Here is a 14,544-nt window from a genome sequence, read left to right as displayed (position 1 = left end):
TCCCACAGCACATGCTTGGGGTAACACAATTTACACACAACACACCTGTAATAGGTCTTATATATTTACATACAGTACATATGACCTGTGTATGTACTTCTACTCTTACTACTATACTAGGTAATGAAGGTGGTAGACAAAATCTCAGTTTGGCCTGGGAACACATTAGCTTCTCTAAGGTTTTCACTAAGTCTTCAGAGATACTATGACTTTTCTTTGCTTTATATTTGCTGTCAAATATACTGATATTTTGTAACTTTGTTAAATTTATTTCTACTCAGTGATTTAGCTTATGAAAATGTGTTCTTGTGTGTCCTGATGAAATGTGTTCTGCAGAATGGAGCAACACAACTAATAAAGCAAGGAAAAAAGTGTTTTACTCAGTGAACTGGTTGTACAAGAGAGAGAGAGAGAGAGAGAGAGAAGCTATTGTGAAAGAATGACTGGCTCACTCTAATAAAAGTCCAAAAGGAAATACAAAAGCAGACAAGGAGTTCAGGAGTGTACCAAAGAAAGTGATGGAAGACTGAGTTATCTCTTGCAATCAACACAATAATTTCCACCCTCTCCACTGCTATACCCACACCCCATCAGTGCCATCACCCACCACTCGCCTCCATCCATCCTTGCCAGTTAACATTTGTATGTGGGTCTGGAGATAGATAAGTGAATAGATAAGCAGATAACTTAATGGGCTGTTGAACAGATAGATAGATGGAGATAGATAAAAAGACAGATTCGTAGATAGATCATTTGATAGACAAGAAGATAGATATGCATGAGAAAATTAATATATTCAAGGCACCCTGATATATTGACAAAAAATACACATTATCAAGAAAAGGGGGCGATAGAAATAGAGAATACAAGAAATATACACACACTATATTATCAAGAATAAGAACAAAAAAGTAAGAATAATAATAACAAGACACAAAGAGGGGCTTTTCAGCAACGTATTGTACATGTAAGAGAAGACAGCGGAAATTACAGAAATAATTGGTGAGGACAGAACAAGAGGCATGATGTAGATGGAAGAATCACCACTGTGTTAAGATTGTATAATGAAAATAGTAAGGAAAAAGAAAAGAAAAAAAGTTGTGAAGTTTACTTAAAGGTCCTAAAACAAAGTTGTGAAAAGAGACAGGGACTGAATGAACAAAGTAAAAAAGATAGATCGAGTGTATAAGTGATAGAGGATAGAAGATGCGATAGACTACAAGTAATATAAAGCGAAACAGGTTAGAAGAAGAAGAAGGAGAATTAGAAGAAGGCTTTCCATTGATACAGTCCCGCGTTTAAGATGTAAGCTTGTTGCTTCTTAACCCGCTTTTAGTGTTGTTTTGCTGTCCTGCTGGCTCTAACTGACTGCTTGTTTCTTCTGCTACGCGTCGCCTACGTTCTGGCAATGGCTCCCAGACTCTAGTGTACATTGACAACAGGGAGATCATTCTGGTCCTGATAAGCAGAGGGAGAGGAGAATTATAAAGGGAATACAAGCCGAGACCAGTGGGCAGTGAGTGGAGGTAATGTGGCAGTGACTGGGAGTGGACTGAGTAGAGGCCAAGGATTCTATATATTCTATATTGTCTTGTATATTTCATGGTGGAGGCTTGGCATGTCAGAACTGTGCAGTGTGTGTAGTAAGTAGTAACTCGATGCATGGGAGTTAGGGCGACGCGAGCGGGTAATGCAGCTGATTCACCTGAATTATCACAATATCTGAGTGCTAGTCTGATCTGCCGCTTGGAAGCTTTTTAGGTAATTATTTATTATATGTCTGCGTTTCCCCCAATCCCAAAACAAGCTTAAGGGCATGTGGGGAATTGAGGGGTTTGGGTGGGGGACGAGAAATCGGTGAAATATTTGTTGTAAAATCTACGGGGATCACTTCATTTTACGTTTTTTTTTTTTTTTACTAACCTATCCTGTGTGCCACCCCTCCCCCTCACCCCAGATAGGATACATCCACTATGTTCTGTATTTCATACAACATTGGGTTCAGCCATGCAAATGTGTGCTTGTCTGTAGTGTTAGAAAGCAGGACATGTCATTGTCTGTTTTATCACAATGCACAGACTCAGCGTATTTCGTTCTCGTTGGTCCTTTTGTTTGAGCACAGCTAATAAATAATAGTTAACCACAAATTTTGAATATGAAAGCTGTAGAGATGCAGGCATTATAGCATTTTCCTATGTGTGAGGATGGAATGTAGTCTTTGCCATTTATCATTTGAGGCCAGTTTAAACTCATCCTCCACCTAATTGTAAGTCTAGCATGCATTTAGAAAATTAGCTCGGGTGAGAATCAGGTTAGGTTAGATTAAGCTAGAAAAAAAAATTTCAATCAAACATCAAAGAAATAACAGTAGCTATGATATTCACAACATTGAAAATGCTTACCTTTTGTTTATTTCAGAACATGTCTGACAATGAAGTAGAAAAGTTTGAAATCACCGACTATGATTTGGAGCACGAGTTTTCACAAAACCGGCCTGGACGGCGGCAGACCAAAGAGCAACAGATCTATGGCATGTGGGCACAGGAGAGTGGAGGAGAAGAGGTGAGTGTTAAGTTGATACAATTATTAAATAGAATGTTTACTTGTAACTTCAGAAATACTTAATAGATTGTGTGGTATATAGTCAGACTGTGAAGATGATTTGAGTTAATGAAATGATATATAATACATATCAGTTGCATGTTTGTGCCTACACTTTGAGGAGTTTTACTGTCATATGCAACAAATAAGTTCAATATCTTGATTCTGATAAAATCCTGTCTATAATGTTCATTGTAGTTGTGCATAAAGAAAATTAATCAATATATTTTAACACAAATAATAAAAAAAAAAAAAAAAAAAAATATATATATATATATATATATATATATATATATATATATATATATATATATATATATATATATATATATATATATGGTGATTTCATAGTATTTACCTGCTACTTATATTCAGTGACACAAGTTAGCACAAAGACAATACTAAGTTATCCTTTCTAATTTTCAGGAAGGTGATGCAGACCCAGGAAGCAGTGTTCCTCCTCCATCACGGCTCAGTGTGCTGCGAGGAGGGCTCAACTTTGTGTCTGGTGGCATCCAACAGGCCGGCAAGAAAAAGGATGCCACGAAAGGTGATGGCTCAGATGGTGAAGAGTCGGAGTCTGAACTGTCCTCCCGACCAATGTTTGGAGCTGGAGGAGCTGCAGATTCAAGGTAGTGTCTGCAATGTATTTTGGTTTATAGATCTTCTCAGAGTAATGCTGCTCTAGTGTTATAGCTCTTGATGTCTTCTACCATTATTTCCATGGTTACTTTTTTATATGGACTTGATTGTTGCATGCTTCCTTGAAGTGACCTTATTGCACAAGAATTTTTCTCTCACACCTTTTTCATGTCAATAATTCATGTTAACTAGTTTTTTTTCATTATTTGATTCATGATACTCTTCCACAGTGATGAAGATGCTCCAAGACAGCTTCCAGCATCTTTTGGAGGCAAAAAGTCATCCAGCCAGCCATCATATACCTCTTCAAAAAGACAGGACATTGCAGGGATGAGAAGAGGAGGAGGACGAAGTAGTGGGGGATCAAGTCTTTTGGGCAGTGGTCTGGGAGACTGGGAGAAGTACACCTCTGGTATTGGGAGTAAGCTTCTAAAGAAGATGGGTTTTGAGGAAGGCAAAGGTTTAGGTAAAAATCTGCAAGGTATATCAACACCAGTAGAAGCTAACAAAAGGAAGGGAAAAGGTGCAATTGGCTTTTATGGATCAGAAAGATCAGAAAGATCTCTGAAGGATTTTCCAACTCATGATTCAGATGAAGAAGAAAAAGAAAAATTCAAAGACCTCTTACAGCAATGGAAGAAGACTGGAGGGAAAAAGAAGATAAAGTACATATACAAGAGTGCTGAGGAAGTGATACAAGAAGGGAGGACAAAGAAACTCAAGCCAACTGATGACAGTCACATCACAAAGACTAAAGTCATTGACATGACTGGACCAGAAACCAGGGTTTTGAGTAGCTACCATGCCATTGCTGGACAGAAAAACCTTGTAGATGAATATGAAGAAGACAAAAAGAAGAAGTATGAACATTTTGATCTTCCTGAACTACTGCACAACCTCCAGATTCTGTTAGAGAAGTGCGAGGATGATATCATCCGTAATGCTCGGACGGTGGAGAGGGAAAGTGACAGAGTTGTTCACCTGACCCATGAGCAGGAAAAGTATGAAACTTTGTTAGAGAGAGAGAAAAAAGAATTGGAAGGACTTGATCAAGCTCTGGCTCTAGTTGAGAGTCTTGAAACAAGACACAAAGAACAAACATTAACTCTTAGTGAAGCTACAAGCATTTTTAGTGAACTGAAGTCTGATTATCAGAAAATATATAACACATTTGAGATCCCTTATTTAGCTCCTACTTATATAACACCTCTTTTGAAGGAATTATTAAGAACATGGAATCCTTTAGCACAACCAGCAGGTCACAAAGAGGTGTTTGCAACATGGCAAAGATTGGTGGAAGTTGGAGACAGCCAACAACCACAGCAGCAACAGCAGCCAGATGGCAGTGTGCCCCTGGATCCATATCACCACTTAGTATGGGAAACATGGGCATCTGCAGTAAGGTCAGCCATCATGGGTCCTTGGGAACCCCGAGATTGTTCACCACTCTTGGCTGTCCTTGAGGCATGGAATGTTCCTCTGGTGCCCATGTGGATCCAGGCCCACCTTCTGCAGCATGTCATTTTGCCCCGCATTACCCGAGCAGTTCAGAACTGGAATCCTCTGCAAGACACAGTGCCCATCCACACCTGGTTGCACCCATGGCTACCTCTCTTGGTAGACAACCTTCAGTCTGTGTATCCTGTTATACGGCAGAAGCTGTCGGCTGCTCTTGTCCACTGGCACCCCAATGACCGCTCGGCTAAGATGGTCTTACAGCCGTGGAAGAGAGTGTTCAGTGACATCTCAATGACCACCTTATTACAAACTAATATCCAACCAAAATTAGAAACTGCACTTTTGGAAATGGCTATTACGCCACACAACCAGAATCTGGACCCATGGCATTGGTTCCTAGACTGGGATGACCTCCTGCCCCCTCAGATCACTCTAGATATCATGGAGCGTTGCTTCTTCCCTCAGTGGTACCAAGCCTTGGGTGCCTGGCTTTCCTCTAATCCACCCCATCAGGAAGTAATAGCTTGGTACAAAGGTTGGCGGGACCTCATTCCCAAGAGCCTGTCCAATCACCTCCAGGTACGCCAGAAATTCCAACAAGCCCTGGAGGTGTGCAGCCGTGCCCTCAGCTATCAGCTAGGTGCCTCGGACCAGTTCAACCTTCTCCTAGCAGGTCTTGACAAGCTGAATGAGCCGCCTCCTCCTCCTCCCTTGGGTTCTCCTCCTCAACAACGCTCCAAGGACTGGGCAGACATCATCAGCAGCGCACGGCGAGAGACCCTGAGCATGAGAGAGGTGGTTGAACGCAGGTGTCAGGAGCGTGGCATTGTGTTTGTGCCAATGCCAGACCGCAAACATGAGGCGCGCCCGGTGTACCGCTGTGGAAAACTTAACGTGTCATTCAATAAGAATATAATATATGTACAAACTGAACGAGGCTGGATGCCAAAGAGTTTAACTACCTTGCTTGATGATGCATAAGTGTAATTAATTTATTTTGTCTTATTTTTTGAATAAATTGGAACTATTCAACTGCTATTTTCCTCAACATTATTATTTGATACTTTTATGATGAATTATTTCACAAAGTCAGTATTTTGACAAGACAGAGATTGAATGAAGGAAGAGAAGTGCCTTTTTTTTGCTTGATTTCTATTGATATCTTAAACAAGTGTTTTATATGAATAAGTAAACTGGGTCAGGAACACTGCTTGCTAATACGTACCTTTCTGATGGCTACTATGTGGGCGAGTGCAGGCCAGGGTGATCTGTAGTAGCCACAGGTTGCAGCTGAAGGTGTCCATGCCCCGAGTCCGCGCCAGCCGTGGTCCTCCTTGTGCTACCGAACTAAGCCCTCCGCGCTTTTCAAAACTTTTTGCAGCACGCCATACCCGGTCACAGTCGCTCTCATTCTTGTTGCAACCTCTGGTTCTCCATGCTTATTTTTTTTTCTGTATCTTCACACAACCATTCAGACTCAGCCATATCCTCGGAAACACTTATATTCATCCGTCTATTGTATCTCATTCCCTCCCATTCTCCACACTGAATTTTTCTCATCCGCTAACCTTTACCCTGCTTTTCTCACTACTAAAATTAATCTCACTCAAAAGATCTTTCAAACCTATCTAGCTACAACATCCGAAAAAAAATTGAAACTCATTTGCCAATTCACTCTTAATTACATCATCTGTATACAACACGAGACATTCCCCACCCATTCTTCTCGTTCTGGCTGTTAATCACCCTGTGTATAAGCTAATAAGGGATTGTGACTGTACCCGACCTTGCCTAACTTTTCTCTCAACCTCTCTTTACCTAGTGTGTTTCTAAATAATACTTCGGGCTATGCTATCTCTGCACTCAGCCAATCCAGAGCCAGTTGTACTACCGAGATCAAGATCACTTATTGAATGGTGTTGGATGGTGTTGCTGCTGGGACTGTGTAGAGAGACGAGTGAAAGGATGATGGAGGCTGTGAAGGAGTATCTGGAAAGAATGTGGCGAGCGAGGTGTAGGGATTATTAACGAAGATAAATGCTACTTTTTTTTTTTTCTGTTTTGTCTTTTTTGTCCTCTACAGGAGCCCGAGCCACCTGTAGCATCAAGATCAAGATCACTTGTTGAATGTTCATTTCATTGTTTACACGACCGGTGGGTTTGAAGTGGTCTCTTTGTTTTCAGGCATAATTTGAGAGTTATTGAAGAACACACCAGGTGAGTGATGCATTAATGACTGAGCTAGAGGATGGTGGCAAGCAGATAGTAAAAATCATAGGCAGGGAAGAAGAAGAAAGAAAAAAAGGAATAATGAAGACGGAGGGATTAGAACCGTATTAGGATTGACAGGTGACAAAGGCAGTGAAATAGTAAGCCACATGAACATTTTTGAAGTCGTGTCCTGGTCAATAAGGGAACAACAATACAGACGGTGAAAGAAGCAGGGAGATCTATAGATTCTAAGCGTTACAGGTCCAAAGAAAAAGACTGCTAGGAGTGGCCGCCCCCCATACCTAAATAGTAGTGTTTCCCAAACTATCCATTACACACTTGACTATTCTGACTCGAAGCTCTCTTTAAAAATCAATGTTTCTGTTTTTTTATTGGCATTTTTTTTTTAGTTTTCTGCTTTTATTAATTAATTTTTCATCTTAGGTAATGGTTTTCTCACTTGTCGATCTAATTCTAGTGTAGATGACTTCATGGCTTCCCTTTATCCTCCTCACACTGCTGGGGGAGGGTGTTGAAGCATTACATTTTTATCTTTATTTGTGACAGATACATCATTGCTTGTTTATTGTCATGTAAATGTAACTTAGTGTGATTGTGTCTGTGTTTTTGTCGTTATGTTTGTTTTTCCATGTTACTGGTGTGATTTTGGAGTTCCTCTTAACTAATAAGCAGTGGCAATTCTTGATGACTTCAGTACCATAACCCATTTTCATATTCATTCTATCTACTACTTTGACATTTTTATATAGCTTCAGGAACTTATGTGGGGATTAGAATAGTGAAGACTCTGGTCATTAATCTCCATAAACCCTTCCTAGTATCAATAAAATTGTCTAATCATACCCAAAACTCATGGTAAAAATGTGTCCCCATACTGAAGTGGTTAAGTTTAAAAGTCTTAAAAGAATAAATTGTAATCTTTTATTCTTCATGGCATATCTAGCAGTATTATTTCCATTGCAGCCATGGCCTCAGTGAGAAGTGAAGACCCCACACTCAAGTGCCACTTTAAGGGTCACCGTGACCTTGTGACAGCACTACACTTCAATCCAACCAACACTCAACTGGTGTCGTCCTCCCTCGACCACACACTCATGATGTGGAACCACCGCCAGCGGCACAGAGCATACAGGTTCCTCGGCCACACTGATGCTGTCAATGATGTGCGCTTCTCTCCCAGTGGCAACCTCATGGCCTCTGCCTCCAGGGACCGCACCGTGCGCCTCTGGATCCCTAATGTCAGAGGTGAGGGACTTGAATTGATCTTGTATAATTTTTCCCAGATCTGTATTGTAGAAGAAATTATGGGTATTCAGCCATTTTTTTCATTTGTTATATTTCATGCCTTTTTATTAATCTTAGGCATATTTGTACATAATTTGTATCCTTTCATGTTCTGTCATAATTTTGACGATAACATAAGTAGTGTTAGTTATAGTTATTTTTCTTTTATGTAGGAGAAAAGAAGGCGAATGAAAAAGAGTTCTTATTTTATGAAAATTTCAAAGAAATGAATACTTTTAATATGATTGGTTTTATTGTGCTATTTACTGCTCTCATTCCTAAAACAGCCTATTTAAGTAAGATTCTATGATATTCTGTCTTACTGTGTGATACACTGTGTCTGTGGTACTTGCTACAATTTGCTTGCCAACCATACAAGAAACAAGCCAGTACTGATTTACTGCTGGTGTTTTCAAGGTGACTCCACACCATTCGAGCCCACCAGGCCAACGTACGATCTGTAGACTTTTCCCCTGACGGCCAGCAGCTGGTGTCAGGCTCAGATGATAAGTCTCTCAAGATCTGGGCTGTGCATCGCCATAAATTTGTTTGCTCCATTGCTACACACACCAACTGGGTTTGTTGCTTTTGTATTTTGCTGTCATAGAAATAAGCTTGGCTAATATGATATCTCAGCTCAGCATCTTCACATGGTTAACAGTGTTGTTACATCCTTGAAGGTGGACTTGTTGGATAGAGTGCAGCAAGCACCAATTGTTAGGTTTTAGCTTGCTTATATGATGAACTGAGACCCTGCCTGTAAGGTGATGGTGAACTGAACTAGCCACCCAACAGTGGTTCCTCTTTGAGATGGGAGAAACAGGCTGTCACAATAGAAAAGTCAAAGATAGTGAGCTTCATTGCTGTGTGTGTCACTGCAAATGTTTTGGGAGATCCGAGGAAGAGAAGAATGTCAAAAGTTGCCTGAGAATGAGAATAGATGGAAAGATATGTGAGAATATGAGCAAATGGAGGTTTGTCTGCTATAGTCATCCTTAAAGGGGTTTTAAGGATCAGTTTGATTAGCTAGATTTATGTAGATCTGAAGGCTGTTTCCATGCAGATGTGGTGAGCAGATTTGTCTTGTTACCTCAGGTTCGCTGTGTCCGATTCTCACCTGATGGTCGCATGTTGGTCTCATGTGCTGATGACAAGACAGTCCAGGTGCACGACGCCCTCAATGCCACTACCCTGCACACCTTCACTGAGCTCAAGACCTCCTGTACACATGTGGCCTTCCATCCCTCGGGCTCCTGCATTGCCTCTGCCAGCAAGGACGGTGTGGTGAAGGTGTACGACATCCGAACACGTAAGTTGTTACAGCATTACGACATTCATGAAGAGCCAGTGCTGGGCATCTCATTCCACCCGTCGGGCCACATCTTGGCGACCTGCTCAGCTGACAAAACTCTAAAACTACTAGATCTGCTGGAAGGCCGCCCTATCTATACCCTTCATGGCCACCAAGGATCAGTGACCTGCTGTAACTTTTCTTCCAGTGGTGAGCATTTTGCCTCAGGAAGCCAAGACAAACAGGTAATGGTGTGGCAGGGTAACCTGAAGTCTGTGGAACCTTGTGAGAACTTAGAGGAGGTGGAGGAAGAGAGAAGATCATATAGCCCACTGAATGTCACAGCCCAGGTGCCTTTTGGTGGGGAGAATGACAAGGACGATGATATTGTGGTGGTGGAGGATTACAGACAAGAGGAAAGGCAACAGGAACGGCCTCAGGTTGATCCCCACCATGAGCATGGAGTGAGGGACATAAGAGCAGAGGATGAACTGAAAAATATGCTGATGAAGTTTGAATCTACTGTGCAGCACCTGTCTTCTCAGATGGACACACTCACCCAGACCTGTGTCATTCCTGGAGCAGAGGCTATCGATGGTAGAGAATAAGGTGGCTGAAGTAGCATATCAGCAGCAGAACATGAGCAAGAATATGTGAAATTTAGCTCACCGATGAAACATGATTTTGATGAATGTTGAAAAATGTTAAATCATGATTTTTATTGGTATTGTTAACATTAATTGTCCTTATAGGCTCTATCAGCAAATTCCTAGCATGCCTTTTACAGAATGAGACACTAGAAGGAGTAAACTAATATGACTATGATCTTATATCACATGGAAATGAACTTAGACATTAGCATTAATCTCTTCAGTCATGACATGTTTTCATATTCATTCTGGTTACAATATGGCAATTTTATACAGCTTGAGAAACATGTTAGGATTAGAAAATTAGGACTGTGGCTATTAATCTTTTGACTTCCACAGACCCTTCCTAAAGTAAATAGAATTATCTAATCATACCCAAAAATCAAGGTAAAAAATGCATCTCAGTATTGAAGGGGTTAAGAGCTTTCATTAAGTTACTCCCTTACTTGTGCTCTAAACTTGCATCAGACCATTTTATATATCTTGAGAAGTATAGAAGGTACAGGAGAGGCTGGAAGGAACTGAGAATGCATAGGTTAAGGAGAAATTAACCTGCAAAAATATAAATATATCCAAGAATACATTATAAGCATAGAGGACCATAAAAGAATTACTTGTTGCTTATGACTTATTCACTACTTTTTGATATATTAGTGAGAGTAACAATTAAGAGAGAATATACATTAATAAAAGTACTTATATATTTTCTGTACATGCTGGAAATAAACTTGGCTTTGAATTTTACTCAGAATTTGTGTAAAAAATCACCTTTTAAAACCACACCATGAAGTCAAGAACGAGTCATTAGTAGATTTTTTGTTTATGCTATTTTAATTCTTCTAAACTTACAAGCTTTTGGTATCAGCTCTCTCTCTCTCTCTCTCTCTCTCTCTCTCTCTCTCTCTCTCTCTCTCTCTCTCTCTCTCTCTCTCTCTCTCTCTCCTATTTATTCTATTGCAATTCTTCTAAACTCTCTCTCTCTCTCTCTCTCTCTCTCTCTCTCTCTCTCTCTCTCTCTCTTCATGATTTGTACGTCATTTCTTTTTTCTTGTCGATAAAGTAAATATTTTCTAGAATGTTTAATGTTGGAGACTGACATGTATTCATCGCTCCTACCATCATTTAAGATAATTACTGGGAAAACAAGCTTGTCACAGTCACCAGTACCGCCAGCACATTAACATCATTACCACCACCTATACGTTACTTAGTGCTACTGTCAACTGTCACATGGTCTCAGAGTTAACCTATGTCCTTCCTTTTCACTAAGGAAAGAATCAATAAGAGAAAAGTGAACGCTAAATCATTCACTACCTTCACCGTGACACTCATCACCATTAACCCCTTGAGTACCATGAATCGTTTCCTTATTCATTCTACTTAATATTTAGTTGTTTTGTGCAGCTTCTGAAACTTATGTGGGGGATCATAATAATGTAGACGCAATTAATATTCTGACCTTTATAGACGCTTCCTGATGTCAATAAAATGGACTAATCGTATACTTTAAGGTAAAAATGTGTTCCAATATTGAAGGGGTTAACCGTTAACAGAAGCTTCGATCAGCGTTTAGGAGTGAAACATTTGCAGAAATGGCGTTCAAGGTGTCAGTCTAGCTGCGGCAATTGTTGGTGTGTGTGTGTGTGTGTGTCGTTCCACCTTCCTTTTTCTGTGCACTGTGTTGGTAGATGGAGGTATGTATGTGTCTAGAGACAAAATGTGCCTTTATTTGTTATATCCACGCCTTTGGGAGTGAAAGTAAATGATCAGCTGTTCAAAGCCACCCGGGCTTGAAACTGCAGGAAAATACTGAATTAAGACAGCGAAACTTCCAGAACATCATGAGAAACTTGAAGTGAGGCATCCTATTTCCCGATTGCTTCCCTTCAGCTGTCCTTCTGGAAAGAGTCCGATATTAGAGTCAACTGCCTTCGCAAAGTACTAAAGGAACGAGGTAAGGGTATGCGTTAACACGTTCATCTTCCTCTATGACAAATTTCTATAGAAGGTTCTAGAAGTTTTGCACATTTCGATTGACGTTTTCTCTATCAACATCATTCAAGTCAGACTGAAAATCTAATATCACTAACTTCTCTTTTCGCCTTGCTCTGATTACTACAAATACCACAGCTTGAACTGAAAATGGTATTTCACCCTGAGAAGAGCCGTTCAGGTGTCACCGAGGAGACAATAAACGGTGACAATGGTAATTGGTAACTGCGCCCTCTGAGCAGCTGTAGTGTGGCATTGTGACGCTAGACTAGTGTTGAAGGACAGGAACGATGGATTTTAACAGGAGAATGGTGAAATTGATGTATGTTCTGTGCTTGTTCGATTAGACTAGATGCTCCTCAGGAAACAAGTAGATAGATTTAATCATGTAAGAGTAACTTTCAATTTGCATAAAGCTATATGAGTGTGAGACCAGTTATGGGTCTTAGTTTGGACAGCTTAGAGTCCTAACGAGGCAGTTTATACTTAGACGTGTGTGGGACACTTGCTATGGCCTGTATACATACATCATGTCTTCTGAAGGAGGAGTGAAGCCGAAACGTACAAGCTACTGCAGTGACTCGTTACAGTTACCACGTTTAGGAAGCCCCATTCTGCACAAGGCATGTGAAGTTACCATGACTTATTGTTTCCTATGTTACTATACATTTCAGCGATGGACAAACGGTGTTTTTTGCAGATATCTCCTAAACGAATCGTTGGATGAGTATGATATTTCAACACACTACCTAGAACATCCGTTCGTAATTTATGGTTAACATACCACAGTGCTATATGTGTTATGTTAGGAGTTTACTGAGTGATATTACGCCTAATCCAGTCATCATATCAAAGGTGTTATACAGAATCGGACGATTGTGGGGTACTCGTCTAACCCCTCCACCACCACCCTGAAGAACCCCCAGACCACTCCTCTACCCCAATATCGCATGACCCTCTTCCCCGCTTCTCTCTTCACCCCCTATTCACACCATCAGCCTTCCACCTTTGATTTTTTCCCTATTGTAATTACATACGTATAGGTATAAGTTACATACGTCAGTATGTACATACATATCATACATTAATGATATTATTTAATACAATTGCTGGTATATGTGGACATGAAAACCAGAGTGGGTCAAACGACCGTGAAAGCAATAGCTAATTCCGCTGTTAATGGCCGTATAGCTGGATAATAAGCAACGTATCTAACAACAAAATAATATTATATATAAACTAGACCACTTTTTATGATCAGTAGGTAGACAGTACGTAATAAGAGTCAACTTTTCCTAACAGTAGAAGGTCCAGGTCACAGGTAATTCCAGCACATCATGTTCACATGGTTGACCATAACGACTGCAAACATGGCTCTTCTATATACTACACGTAAACGTGCTGTTGTACAGTAATTATCAACGTGAACCACTTCTTGCCTTCATGAAATTCTACCATACTCGTTAATAATCATATCTATACATACACACTTACAGAACATTATAATGTATAAATACAGTGGTGGGAGAAGTAGGGAGGGACTTTGCCCTGTTGGTCTTAATCTTCCACTCTTCCTCGAAGGCCACCCTTGACGGCTCCAGACAACTCCTCGGAAGAGATACGACAGTCTAGGTGTGTGTTGCCTGTCAGTCTGTTTAGGTCTGCTCTGTCGTGAGGATTGGTTCTGTGAGAGTTTTCAGTAATGAAGTTCTGTACCTGTTCGTTTTCGTCGAAGTCGTCATGAAATGTGTTTCTATACACTCTGCCCCATATGTCAGAGAAGATTTCCCCTTTTTCCCTGTCAGAGAAGGCTTTTCGTCCCCCGTCAGTTATTAAGTGAGTGTCCTGTCCTTGCGTCCTTCCTGAAAGGAGTTTGAGCTTCTTCCAGAAGATTTTTGGGTTTCGGTAATTGTTTGATAAGACTGTAAGAGTTCGTCGCCAGTGGTCATTAGCTTCTGTCAGTCTAGCATCTCTGAGTTGAGTCCGTATGTCAGTATATCGTCGGAAGTCATCGTAGGTCCAGCCTAGACGAGCTGCTCTCTGTCGTAAAGCTAAAAACTGCAGTCTGAGTAGTTGTGTGGTACGAGATGGAAAGGGAGCTGGTTGTAGTCTGAAGGACTTAGTGGGTATGTGTGTTGTCATGGCTGTCTGGACTTTGTCTGTCCAGGTAGATATAGCTTCGTCTATCTCCATGAGTGTCCCCCCTGGAGATGTCTGTCTCGTCGCTCATGTTTAAAAGTGGGTCTGTCGAAAAAGTGTCCCAGTCAGTGTTGCGGTAATTGAATTGTCGTGATGTGGGTATGAGAATTGGTGAGGTGGAGATGTCTATGATGATAGGGATGTGGTCACTTGTAGTCAGTGGTCCTGGAGAAATATAGTGGTTGAGAAAATTGG

General features: G+C 40.7%; 2 protein-coding genes across 3 annotated transcripts; both read left to right on the top strand.

The window, feature by feature from the left end:
- Window positions 1–1,319: 1,319 nt before the first annotated feature.
- Window positions 1,320–5,733, top strand: LOC123504265 (tuftelin-interacting protein 11-like). Of its 2 annotated transcripts, none has more exons than XM_045254660.1 (4): window positions 1,320–1,526; window positions 2,419–2,562; window positions 3,028–3,233; window positions 3,474–5,733. In XM_045254660.1, exons 2-4 carry the CDS (start codon window positions 2,422–2,424, stop codon window positions 5,680–5,682), a joined length of 2,556 nt encoding a protein of 851 aa, XP_045110595.1. In that variant the 5' UTR covers window positions 1,320–1,526; window positions 2,419–2,421; the 3' UTR covers window positions 5,683–5,733. The 2 variants fall into 2 exon arrangements, with proteins under 2 accessions (XP_045110595.1, XP_045110596.1); XM_045254661.1 differs by lacking the exon at window positions 1,320–1,526 and adding an exon at window positions 1,643–1,761.
- Window positions 5,734–6,627: 894 nt separating this feature from the next.
- On the top strand, window positions 6,628–10,902 carry LOC123504264 (POC1 centriolar protein homolog A-like). The gene is given in 5 exon segments (XM_045254659.1): window positions 6,628–6,918; window positions 7,897–8,191; window positions 8,647–8,794; window positions 9,313–10,083; window positions 10,085–10,902. Coding segments are annotated over 4 exon segments (1,293 nt in total). The 5' UTR covers window positions 6,628–6,918; window positions 7,897–7,898; the 3' UTR covers window positions 10,166–10,902.
- The last annotated feature ends 3,642 nt before the right edge of the window (window positions 10,903–14,544 follow it).

This window comes from Portunus trituberculatus, chromosome 15, assembly GCF_017591435.1.
Source record: "Portunus trituberculatus isolate SZX2019 chromosome 15, ASM1759143v1, whole genome shotgun sequence".
Classification (NCBI taxonomy): domain Eukaryota; kingdom Metazoa; phylum Arthropoda; class Malacostraca; order Decapoda; family Portunidae; genus Portunus; species Portunus trituberculatus.
This window is presented reverse-complemented; position numbering and strand designations above follow the sequence as displayed.

What these genes read in the sequence shown, in the direction of transcription:
- LOC123504265 (XM_045254660.1), top strand. Translation starts at nt 2,422, where the DNA reads ATGTCTGACAATGAAGTAGAAAAGTTTGAAATCACCGACTATGATTTG. An exon ending in AGGAGAGTGGAGGAGAAGAG is followed by an intron (nt 2,563 to 3,027) that starts GTGAGTGTTAAG and finishes TCTAATTTTCAG; the next exon opens with GAAGGTGATGCAGACCCAGG. An exon ending in GGAGGAGCTGCAGATTCAAG is followed by an intron (nt 3,234 to 3,473) that starts GTAGTGTCTGCA and finishes ACTCTTCCACAG; the next exon opens with TGATGAAGATGCTCCAAGAC.